Here is a 13,163-nt window from a genome sequence, read left to right on the forward strand (position 1 = left end):
CGATAGCAGGTAGTTGCCTTGCATGGCTGACACTGCTATCGGTTAGTTAGTGTGTAAAAGGGAAAAGTGTGAAGCACATCGCAAAGCACTTTGGGAGATCTTCATTGGCTTGAAAAGCGCTATATAAATGCATACCATTTCCATTTATCTGTGCAGAAACGCAAGGAGTGTACTCACTTTCGTGAGATACTCTGGATTGGTAATATTGTCCGGTATTCTCCAAAGTCTTTCTTGCAGAGATCAAATAGTTTCTGGGTTTTGTTTGAAAGGTGTAACACAGGTTAATAAAGGGGATTTTGAATCATTAATAAATTGAGCAATTTGCAGAGGTTGACAGGTATGAGATCGAAATACTTCTAATGATACGTAAGCAATTACTATCCACTTAAAATTACAGTTACTGTAACTTTAAATGAACGGACAAACAAAAAATGCACAACCCAATTTTTTACTCTTTTGCTTGTAGACTGGATGAGCTGAGCAGTCACAAGTGATGAATGGTCTCCATTGGTAACTTCTGGGACTGGGATTTTCCATTGTATAGCTAGTAAGATTTTTGTTTTTTAAAAAAACTCAGCTTGTGAAATTCTCATGTTTAGAGGTGCTCAAACAGAGAGGTACACCACAGTTTATGCATCATTTTCAAAATGTTCAACATTTGATCAGTCTGGCCCTTGGCTTATAGACACATTTTTTATTCAGCCCTCTTTTTATTTGATTTTGACACCCCTGCACTAAACAGCTTGAACACCCAGATATTATTTTTGTTAAGAGTAAGCAGGGATCACTGCTGTTATTTAGCTTCTGCAATGATTAAATATGATCTGAGAAACGACTCCTTTGAAGACTCCAAAATCAGGTCATCTGTATCTAAAGAGATTTGTTCTAATTGAATCCAAATAATTTATTTTGAAACTTGGCCTTAGGATACATAACCACTGTATAGGCACACAAACACACACTCCCACCGACCTGTGACGATGCCATAGTTCGGAGATTCCAACACGGCTCCATAAAACTGAATGATGTTTTTATGACTCAGGACACTGAGAATCTCAGCCTGCATGAGAAGACCAGCGAAAAAAGAAAGACGTCATTAACCTCCTCTTCCGCTTTTCCCACAACTGCAGAAAAAAAGAAACTCATTGGCGAGTTTGCAAATCACAATTTCAAGCGCTCACCTGATGTTTTATTTGTGTGATGTCAGCATTTTACTTTGGTAAAAATGCCCTTAATCCAATACTCCCAGTTTCAACCAATTCATATTTGGAATTTGACGTTTTTAATTTGACTGGATTTGTGTTTGCTCAAGTCACCCTTGCTCATCTGTCCATGCCAGCGACTTATAGTGACAGGCAAGTTGGGCAACATTGGTCATTGTGCTATTACAAAATTTTTGTGTAACTGTTCGTTTATGGACTTCAAAGATGGGAAAAAGTGATGACTAGTTTAAAATAGCAGAAGTGTCATCAAAAATATACACAATCAGCAAGTCCACCCAATCAACTTTTTTTTAATCAATAAAGGAACTGCAAGCAGAACAAGTAGCAAAATGAATGACTTTGTTGAGAAGTTGGAAATTTTGAAGAATTCGTAGCAACTTAAAAAAGCCTTCACTCACAAATAGGATTCCGTATACAGTTTTTTTCCCCCCAGTAAGAAAAGGGTAGAAATGTTAAACTTCACAGCAATGATTTAGGCAACATAATAAAAAATACAAAATGTATTCAAAAAGTATCCATTGTTTCAACCTCCACTGGGGAAACTTAAACTACTGTTCATAACATTATTAAAAACGTGTGTGAGCAGTACCCCATAATGACAGGAAGGACAGAAATTAGATAACAACTTCAGCAGTTCATTCACAATGGTGAATGTAATGGATAAAACACAAATTTATTGAATAATTGTATTTAAAAAAACTTGTTAGAGTGGACAAGCCTGGTCCTCCTGGTAGAGGGACTGCCTCATTAGCACCCCCTTCTCAAGGTTTGTTAATTTGCCTCATGCTAAGCTTTTTGAGTTTTTTTTAAATATGAGTTGACTTAAAGATAGTGTAATTGTCATAACAGTATTTTGAACAGGCCATGATCATTTCAATGGTGTAAAATGATCTTATTGATGACACAATAAAAACTTTATATAGACCTATGGTTGTATCCCTAACCCCCAGGATCATAGAGGCTTGATTTATTGTGGTGTGCCTTGGGCACGCGTTCCTCTCCAGAGCAACAAATATTTGTAGTAGTGCAACATTTTACTGTTACCCCTGTTATAAAGAGAGTTTGAAATAAAGAAATACAATTATAATTCAACATTTTAATAAAATACCAATGATTTTATGGGAAACACATTGTAGTAAAAACTGTATCACATAACTAACTTACCAAATAAAATGAATTATTTTAAATAGCGAACAATGATTTGTTAACCCCTTTTTAACATCAACACAAGAGCCGATAGTACGTCTTTCGTCATTGTTCGCTGCATGCAGAACATACACTCCAGCGTAGACGACAGACAGGACCACTATTATGATGACGATCATTAGCCAGACTTTGCTTGGTATTAGAAAACCAAATCTCTACTTTTTCTTTGTTTTGACTACACCCGGTGATTTTGTAAATCACTATGGACGAAAACCCCGAAGCAAATAGGTTTTGGCCGGGGAAAGTCCTCTGTTCCTTGGAGAGCGCTACGGCACATCAAGAATCAAACAAGGATCTGATTAATAATAGAGATTCACATAGAGGTTGTGGTTGGAATTTGATTATTCTTTTGGGCTTGACTGCGGACTTAAGAACTTTTCATGGATTTGGGATTTCCTAAATGGGAAAACATCCAAATTGTGAGTTATCTTCTTATTTGATGAACCTTATTGTCATTCTATTGAATCGTCATTGAAATTTGGAGTGTATTGTCATGTGACTTTATTCTCTGACGCATAAACAGATTCCGTTTGAGTATAAAATCTATCAGTGCAAATAAAAACACATTTTGTGACTAATAATAAGCTTATCAACCAATATTAAAGTAGATAATCGGTCATAAAACTGAAATAGTTGTAAAATTGGGTATTGAGCAAAGATGAACCAAACTTAGAACTTTGCATTCAACACCTTAAACCAAATAATAGTGTTACTTTACTATAATATATGTTAAATGTTGTCAATTGTCTGGTTCATTGATCATTAAATTGATGGCTTTTCTTCCAATTAAATTGACTCGTGTTACCTGTATTATTTTTGACCATCCATCATACCTAAAACTAGTCGAGGAGCGTTTCTTCCCTTCCAGCATTGGTGCAACATTCTACTTCGTGTTATCTGGACCAAATGACAAAGCATTACCAGCAGTGGTGATGGTTTTATTTTTTGTCAGATGTTGAAATGAAAGCACTTCCTTAACTCTGTTTGAATAGGTGAGAGGAATCCCATGTATTATATTGTGGGAGTCTGTTTGGTGGTGGGATGACAGATTTTTTTTTCATTATTCTTTAAAAATATGCAGCCCAGTTTATTATAGATGTAAAACAGGTAATTTACCGTAAAAGTTACCTGACGTCTGTTGGGCCAAAAAAGAAAAGGTTCAATAATTGTATGTTTATTAAACACCAGTGAAGGGCAGTCAGGAGAGGCAGGTGAGGCTGTGCCTCACCAGTCATCGTGGAAATACAAAATTAAAAATATATTAAGTGCTTATATTTATTCAGAGTTAAGATTTTTTTCTCTTTTCACTGTGCTTTATTTTTAGTTTTCGAAATCCCTGAATTTTCACATGATTTGAATATTATTAAACAATTAGTTTTTTTATTAATCACTGCCCTTAGTATCTGCAGATGCAGAATGAAGCACGCAATTCTCTTGCCTTAAGATAGAGAATGATAGTGAGACCAAGGACTTTGATTTGGCCCCAGCCGGAAACAATTGAATTACTGATAGCATTAGAAGGCTAGGTGCAAATCAAGCCCCCCAGTCATTTTTTTCATTGCAAGAACTTTTTTCATAATAAATGATTAACTATTAATGATGCTGTCTGTGTAAAATAGCTGCACTTAGACTTTATTTATATGTTAACGTAAGACAATAAACCGTTTTTTTCTATGCTTAAGTTTATATATTGCTTTCTTTCTCTGCTAAACGAATGATAAATAAGATGGAGGTGCATTTGTTTGTAAATCTGACTTTGCCTCACCAGACACAAACCTCATTGCGCGTCAATGGTTGAAACATAATGTTTAAATAAAAAGAAATAAATCATACTAAAACAGTGCAGAATTATTTGGCATAGCACTCCTTTTCTTTAAATATAAAGAATTATTTTATTTCTTACTTTGCTAGTAGGACAGTTATTTATGTATTTATTTATTTTCAGTTAGGCTGAATTTTCAAATCTCATGTCCTGTGCCAAACCAGCCCCATTTTAAGCCTATTGAAAATTGAAAAGTTCATCATTAAATTAAAGTTGAGAATTATTTATTTTACTGATATTTTAATAAAGTGTGCATTGTCTTCGTAATGGTTCGAAAAGTGTGGCTTTGTGGCCTGTTGCCGGGTAACCTAGTACTTGAATTACGCATTAATTCTGCTAAATTGCCCCCCACAAATAAGTACCTTAACTGAATATGCAGTGGTAGGAATATAATTAGTTCAAGCATAATGGTAGTGTAAAACATATAATAACAGAGAAAAACCAATACTTAAATCGAGCAAAAAATTCTTATTTATTATTTGACATATCATACTTCTTTTTAATTTGAAAAGTTATTTTATTTCCTACTTGACCAATATTGTACATGTATTTTTATTCATTTAGTCATTTAATACAGCTTAGGCCTAATTTTCGTCTTGGAAATGTTTTCCCGAAATATTTTTTTGTGTCCTGTGCCACAACTGCCACATTTCAAGAGGCTTTGGTTTAAAAAAAAAAAAAGTCCGTTTAGCCTATTCAGTAATGCCTTGTGGTGTTGCAGTTTCACCTCTTCGCCGATTATTACCGAGCACTATGATCTGCATTCTGATTGGGTAAACAAAGGAAGATACGTTCTAATGCCAACAATCTGGACCATCCACCCTCTAAACTTGCTCTGGAGCCACATGCAGGTCTTTAGTGCTTCATAGTGGCTCCCTTGCGCTTTTTCCCCCAAAAATTGATAATGGAAAAGGATTTCTGTAAGAAAGAACCAAAAGGTAGGGGCAGTTTTCCTTGTCCACATTATGGCGGCAAAGTATCATATAAAGTAAAGTTTATTGCGTCCTTAATTCATAAAGTTGTGCAATGAAATGGCAAGATTATTTTTTTAAATTAAAATCTGACATAAGTTATTTATAAAGTAGAGTCCTTTTATCTGTTACTAGAGCGAGCCTGTTTATTGGGTTTGTTCTTGAGTAATAAATACATAATTAAATAAATTAAAGGTTTCTACTTCAGGGGTTTTGACTGTTGCGGGACGCAATCTTCGCAAGAAGGGACTACTGTATTAAGTCAAGTCATGTTTGTTTCTATATCACAAGAAGTCTCAAAGGGCTGTACTGACTAGAAACTGTTATTACCAACCCCTGATATAAAACCTATATGAAGGCAAGGAAAAACTCAATAATAATAATATTTCAAAAGTTAAAAAATGAAATTACAGCAGATAATTATTTTTGTCTTTCTTTTTTAAAAATAATATTTCAGTGACGAGTGTCCTAGCCTATATAAAGGTTAAAAAATAGTGACTTCATGGCCTGTTGCCGGGGAACATAGTGCTTGTACTACTCATGCATTCTGCTGAGTAGCCCCCCTCCCCAATAATGCATACACTGCCTGAGATTTTTCTAATGTATTTTTAGAGCTATTTCAGCTTTAAATCTCTTTTATACTGGACAAATCTGAACACACTCCTAAGACCTCAAGACGAGCCAAGCCCACAAAAGCAAGCGTCCGTTTACACGACGGGTCGCAGGAATGCGTTTGAGGATTCCTTCCATTAGCCGGCCTTAACGGATGACCCCAACGCACACGTTTTTCCGTAACCGCCCACGGCAGAACAAACATGTCGGACTTTTATAAATCACCTCGCTACATTAGCGATTTGCTTCTCCAACTTCCTGCCACTGAGGTTAACAACCACACTGTACTATTTCGATATTAATAGAGCAGCTGGAAATTGTGAGTGGATTCCCCTGGTGGGTGACACCCGAGTCTAACGTCGGCCGGTCCACAATGGCTGAGTGTTTTTCTCTAATGTACAATAGGAGGAACCTGACATAAACAGTTTTATTCTCACATGAAGTGTTGAATGGGTGGGACACACACACACACACACACATAGAGGTATGTTTTTTTATCACATTTGTCAAACTCATAACCTGTGACAGCTTAAAATGTTTGAGCGTCTTAAAATAAAAAGAATGCTTCGAAAATTCTACATTTCACACAAATGCCTGTCATCAACAATATCTGCCAAATGACGGATCAGCACCGCGATATGCCGTATCGATGATTGGAATTGAGAAATAAATTTTAACAAATTTTAAATTATCCTAAAACCTCCAAGATGTCGTTATTTTGTTGTACTGTCATATTTTTGTATACTGCATTAATTTGTTCCCGTGCTTGAACCTAGCATTGCATGTATTTTGAGCAAATTTTCCAAATACAATACTGAATAGCAATTCATTTGTCATGGGCCTAAAATCTAAACTGCTATTATACACAACTTCCCGATTCTTACAAAATCACATTAAAATAGTAGTTGAACATAAAAATACAGTAAAACATAGATACTGTAAGATGATGACAAAATTACTTTAATGCCACGGTCTTTAGCTGTAACGTCCGGAATTTCTCGTAACTTGGATTATATTCATCGCACGTTGGGTAAAATGTTTGCTCGAAAGATACCTCATATCTCAAATTACCCTTAGCTTGACTAGCTCTTAATGTAGGGCATCACTGTATTTAATTTAAAAACATGTTTGATATGTGTAGTGACATTTTTTTCAATGTAACTGTTGTTACTGAGTTACTGTACATATATATATATATATATATATATATATATATATATATATATATATATATATATATATATATAGTTTTATACCATATATATATATATATATATATGTATAGTTTTATACCAAATACATTTAGTTACATTTGAAAGTGACACGCCAAAAGAAATCATTACAATGAAATTCTGTGCAAATTCACTGGTAGAAAAATCTCTCATTGCCTTCCAATGTGAAGTAGAATACAGTAATACATTTTCTCACAAGCAGAAGGCCATTAAAATTAATAATATTTATAAACATTTTTGTATTTATTTGTAACCTATTGGTTTAATGTAATGTTATTTTGATCGTTTTCACAGTTCAGTGATAATGTTAACACAACATTGTTGTGATTTTTTTGTATGGAACTGAATATGCATTGAAAGAAGAATTAAGTGACATTAGGCCCTTTGAAAACAGACATTTCTCTCATATAGCTCTCGATCAAAATGAGTTTGACACCCATGTTTTAGGTAAAGACAGAAAACGGTCTTTTGGTTTGAAACCTTTTTTTTCTCCAGTTTTTAGATTATTATATTTTGAAATATGGATAGTTTTGCCTTGATCTATCTGCTTTATGGACATCCTACCTCTTTGTCAATCTTCAGAAGCTTCTTCACTGCCACTTCCTTGTCCTGGGAAATCCAAAGGGCCCGGTAGACGCTCCCAAAGCTGCCTCCTCCGCAGTTCTCATAGAAGAGCAGGTCTTCGTGCTTTATCTGCACAAACGACGAGCCGGGGGACGACATGGCATACTGGCTCTCAGGCAAACACGCACAAGCACATGCGTGCACAGAAGGCTCCCCCGAAACAATTTTGCAGGCTCGACCCACGTCGTGACCTCTGGGGTGCCGAAGATAAAGACTGAAGACGAGCTCGGATGTTGTCGGTCCCTAAGTCAGCTGTGGAACTAGTCACTGTGAAGAAACTAGAAAGTGCTGGAAAGCGAGAGGGGAGGGTTTTGAAGTCAGCAGGAGGCAAGTGAAGCGGAGTGTAGGAATTTCAATGTCTCTGGTGGAGAGTGTTGAAATTACACTAGAGAGTTATAGACGAAATGTTTTCAATGTACTCGGGGATTTTGTTAATCACAATCAAAATGACATTCATTGGCAATCTCTGTTTGTCGTCCAAACAAGAAAACATCAGTGATTAACTGAGAAATAAGAGTGGGAAGTATATGCTTATAGACCCCTATCCAGCCTACATTGTAATTGGATCAGTACACAATGGGTTTGCATTATTGACTCAAAACACCAGGAGTAGGAGTACGAGTTTGAATTGAGTGAGGGGAGATTTGTTTGTAGAGTTTAATTTTTAGAGTAGCAATTTAGAAAAACAACATTAACACAGGTGCACCCATCGCAATTTTAAGGAGCATATATTATTTAAAAGCACCATAGGGGCCATTGAAAGACATCATTAGGAATTTACGCGTTTGCGGCATCCAATTTATAACTGGTAAGGGGCTACCTGGTTTATGAACTTACTCAAATGCTGAAAACTTTAGAAAGAGCACATCAGGAAATTGTAAGTGTTTGCTACCAATACCTACCAAGGGCGTTACAAGTTTGCTACTACATTTATGCACGGAATATTCCGTAATAAAACTGCTCATTTCCTGCTCTTATCTTGACTGACCTCTCGTCTCATAACCCATATAAAAATGAACACGCAGAAGAAGAAAAGCTATTCCTCAACAGAACCTAATGACATACACATGCTTTTTTAAAATGTTCGGACTAATGCATTACAAAGGAACGCAATTACTTTTTTTGGGAGCAAGTACTTTAAATAATTAAGTTTACTAACTCAACTGTCGTTACTTCATGGAGCATTAGTATGCATCTCATTAAATTCAGATAATATATTACGATGTTCCCTAAGTGTTGAATCATTTTGACTTTTAATCCAGCAGTGATGGTGGGTAGACATTTTTATATCTACCTACAAAATGCAATCGAATACAATTATGGTGGTGCTGTCTTGAGCACAGAATTTAGGACCATCATTTCATCCTCATGCAGGTATTCTCCCGACCATGTATAATCACATCCAAATCAAATTTAAACTAGAAAATAAAATACTCTAACCAGCTTATATGCGCACATTTGATTGTTTGTCACCAGTAGCGAATGAAAGGCAGCGCATGGGGAGGGGGCGTGGCTTATACAGGAAAAACAAAATCAATGGGGTAAAAGCGAGCACAGAATTCAGTGTAAAAGAGTGCTAAATTTTGGTCCTTTCATTTGTAAAATACTTTTCGCAATACTCTATGCCTGAAGAAACCAGAAATAGTCCCAGAATTGTGATGGAAATCTTTTAGTGATTTGAAGCCCATAGACAAAATGGAGTGCCTAAGTGAACTCAAGATTGCATAAACCAAAACATATTAAGGGTTCACTGCTTCCACAGGTTCGTGTACACATTTTCTTCTATTTGGTTTATTATGTGGCAGTTTTGACGCATTTAAAGGGGTTGGCTTCTATGCAAGAGTGTATATGGTAATTGGTAGCGAGACTTTTGGGTGAAACTGTAACTAATTACTTTTTTTCAGTAAGACGCCTAACACTGATGTTCTGTTATCTAAACCAAGTCAACTAAGTCACATTTAAGTTAACTTCAGTGCTGATTTTTAGTTTTAGTAAAGAAACTACCGTACTTGTTTGTATTATCGCTGTGTTAAATCTAGTAATTATAAGAGGTTAAAGCTATTCATTTTTTATTGTTGAAATAGAACAATGAGTACTTCTACTCAAGTAGAGTGCTTGGGCACCTGTATCAGTTCAGTTTCTCAGTTCTGGCCTGCCGGGCGCACTCTGCCACAGACTCGCTGTTCAAATATGGTCAGTGGCATCCAGGGCATTCCTTCTTCCTGGGTGAGTGTGGCTATATAAAGCTCACTCCCCACTGCGTGAGTGAGCACTCAACACACACAAGATCCCAGAACATAATGTAACAGACGCTAAATCAGTTGACAACAAGCTGGGCTACCAAAACTTGCGCATCCAAACGTTACTCATTGGAAAAGGAACGTCCCCGTCGTAACATCGGTCGTTTCTGAGCGGGGGCACGAGGGCACCTCAGCTTTAGCGATTTTGGAGTGGTGAACACTAATTTAGCACAACATGGAGGCCACTAGAGGACTGAACAGTGCACGTTTTGTGTGCACCAGGATTCTGTCATTCACAAAACCGAATACATACGCTTAAGTGTGTTATGTCTATTTCAAGAGGGAGTGGACGTAGTGGACTTGGATATTCATAGCTTGTATGGGAATAGGATGAGATTTCCTGGATGAGTCAACGATGCCTCATTGAATGAATATTCAAAACAAAGAAAAGTTTTATATTCCTTGAATGTTTGCTTTAAATTATGTTTCCTGTGGTGTGAGGATTAATCCATTATCGACTCACCCCCCAATCCCCCAATTAATTATTCTAAAATAGTCTACTATTAGAATCCTGACCTAAGAATATTTTTCAAGTTAAAAAGACAGTTTGTATTATGTAGCACCCACTGTTGGACTAACACGTTCCTGGAACACAATTCCTTTTCTCAGTAATGAGTATTGTTACGTGTTATCAATACAATTTTGTAACTCAACTGTAGCTGAGGCATTGTCCCACAACTTATTACAGGCAAATAAAAGATTTTGACTGTTCCTCCTTGGCTCCTTGTAACATACAATCCAACAACAAGCCAGCAAAGAAAAGCAACAGTGTAATGTTTATGTAGAATACAGTACTTACTTGTACTTGTACTTATACTTGTTTTGGCTATCCCAGCAGAACGGTTGAGCTGGCTCCACCCATTGAGTTAGCTGAATTAATTGAGGCCGACCACGTCCGGCGATCAGACGCCGCAGTAACCATTCTCGATTCCAGCGTCGTAGACCATAGAGGTGAGGGCCCAAAGTCAGCTCGGAGTCTTGTTTCACTGTTTTGATCCAGGTCTTCAGCTGTCCACTGCGGCGTTTCTTCCGGCTATGCAATGGTGTCGGGTCAATGGCTAGGGCCCAGGGGTGGCCAACCCGGTCCTCAAGAGCCGCATGTCCTGCATGTTTTGGAGGTTTCTCAGGTGATGCAAATTTTAAGATTGTTTGCAAGCTGTGCGGGAGCTTGATAATGACCCAGGTGATTGGGATCACCTGTATTTGAACAGAGAAACTCCAAAAACATGCAGGACATGCGGCTCTTGAGGACCGGGTTGGCTACCCCTGGGCTAGGCGGATGAAATTGCCCGATTGTCAACCGCATGGCCTAACCAACGTAGTGGCCTCATGAGAATGGCTTGGGAGAAAAAAGTGAGTGTGGACCGTAGTGTTGGATATGAAATGCTGTCAGCAAACCTGAAGGATGCGGCGTTGACACTCAAGTTTGCGGTGATCAGAGACCCACAAAGGTCCACATTTCACAACCATACACGAGAGCTTGATCGATTCGATCGATTGGTTGCTTGGTTGGATCCCTTAGGTCGATTCGATCTCCGTTCTCAAAGTGATTTCATGCCGGGACCATAGTTGGGTGTGAAGGCGGTTGAAATCATGACAAGCGTCGTTAATGCCTATGTGGATATCTTTTTGGGTTTGGCCGGTAGCAGTAATTATGGATCCAAATTATTTTAACCGGTTGACTTTATCAAGAGTGTCCCTGTTGAGGGTTATAGGCTGTTTTCGACTCATGGAGATATTCTATTGCTATTATAGAAAGGCGCTAAAACTTTTTTGAAATCTTGCAAACACAGCAAGGTGCTATTTTGCAATCATCATATGGCCTTAAACCGCGCATCTGTGACTTTTATTCTAAGTAAAATAACACCGGGATGGATTTCCTCAATGTGCTGTGGTTGATTTATGGTAGTACGCAAAAACAGCTACAGTGGGTGCTTTGGAAGTAGAGCATGGCTTTGGCGATGTACAGTGGACATATTTAAAACGGCAGGTCATTATTTGGCTCATTTTTTCTCTTGCGCTTCTCTCAGCATTGTCTCGCGGGCCACATAATATGATATGGTGGGCCACATTTGGCCGGCGAGCCGTGAGTTTGTCAAGGTTTCGGAAGCCATAAAAACATTACTTTTTTTTTCGTTTAATCTGATCTGATTACTTATTGAGTAATATGCTGAGTATTAAAAGTACAAATACTCCCATCATATCAACATATTTCTTGATATTTATATCACAACACAAACTGCTGAGATTATTAAGTGCATGAAAAATATAATTCATTAAAAAAACATTATTCACAGTATCTGTTAAATCAAGGGTCTCAAACTTGCGGCCTAGGTGCAGATGACAATCTGCGAGATGATAAGTTTGAGGCCCCCACCCTTATATGAAAGTTTAAAAGTTCAGTGTGTATTCTTAAGCGCCTCCTGGTGGTAAAAAGATCTTTCATTAAAATAACTAATATGGATTTAAAAAAAAAGAAAAGATAGAAAATCAAAAATACAGGAAGTATGATATAAACATGCATGTTTTATAATATTCAGGATTATACATTTGCATTTATTTTACATTACGTTAGCCTCGCCTAGAGGGAGCTGATGTCACTTACAGACCTCTTGCTGCTATGGGTACCCCAAAAAAACCCACAAACCTTAAGAAATTGAATGACAAAAAAAATGAGAAGAAAAGCTGTTTGGTTTGGTAAGATTGCAATCCTACTTGTTTTCAGTTGCACTACAAGACACACACTGTCCCTTTAGTGTAAGTGCAGCCCACACAAGTAATGGATTCATTAATTACTGATTAAATTATTTTTTTTTCAGATTATTGATGCCATTTCATTTTAGATATTATTTCGAGAACAGTGGAATAATTTTATTAGAGGAAAACCCGATTTACCCACAAATCACCCTGACCCTAGCTCCGGCGGCCCCCAAGTACGTTACGTTTGAGACCCCCGTGTTAAATGAAGTGTTTTTATTATCACGTACAGCACAGAGAGCAGCTGCTCAAGATGGAGGTAAGCCACTAGGTAGTTTTCAATACACACCATCACATTTAAAGCTCCTGAGATCAAATAAAAAGGTAACACAATTTTCCAAAATACAAGTGAAAGTAAAACGCACCTGAAAAAAAAAAGGAAACATAACTGCAAAAGACGGCAATTTTTTTTCAGA

General features: G+C 37.2%; 1 protein-coding gene across 1 annotated transcript in view; it reads right to left on the reverse strand.

Annotated features, from left to right (window-relative positions):
- map3k20b (mitogen-activated protein kinase kinase kinase 20b) overlaps positions 1-7,955 on the reverse strand; it is a 30,777-nt gene extending 22,822 nt beyond the window's left edge. The window contains exons 1-2 of the mRNA XM_088354025.1: positions 7,631-7,955; positions 973-1,060 (exon numbers count right to left, since the gene is read on the reverse strand). Of these exons, the coding sequence (XP_088210151.1) occupies positions 973-1,060; positions 7,631-7,789 (247 nt within the window). The 5' untranslated portion in view covers positions 7,790-7,955. The remainder of the gene's footprint in view (positions 1-972; positions 1,061-7,630) is intronic.
- Positions 7,956-13,163: the final 5,208 nt, after the last annotated feature.

Source organism: Urocampus carinirostris, chromosome 1 (assembly GCF_059441175.1).
Source record: "Urocampus carinirostris isolate Australia breed hairy pipefish chromosome 1, RoL_Ucar_1.0, whole genome shotgun sequence".
NCBI classification, from domain to species: domain Eukaryota; kingdom Metazoa; phylum Chordata; class Actinopteri; order Syngnathiformes; family Syngnathidae; genus Urocampus; species Urocampus carinirostris.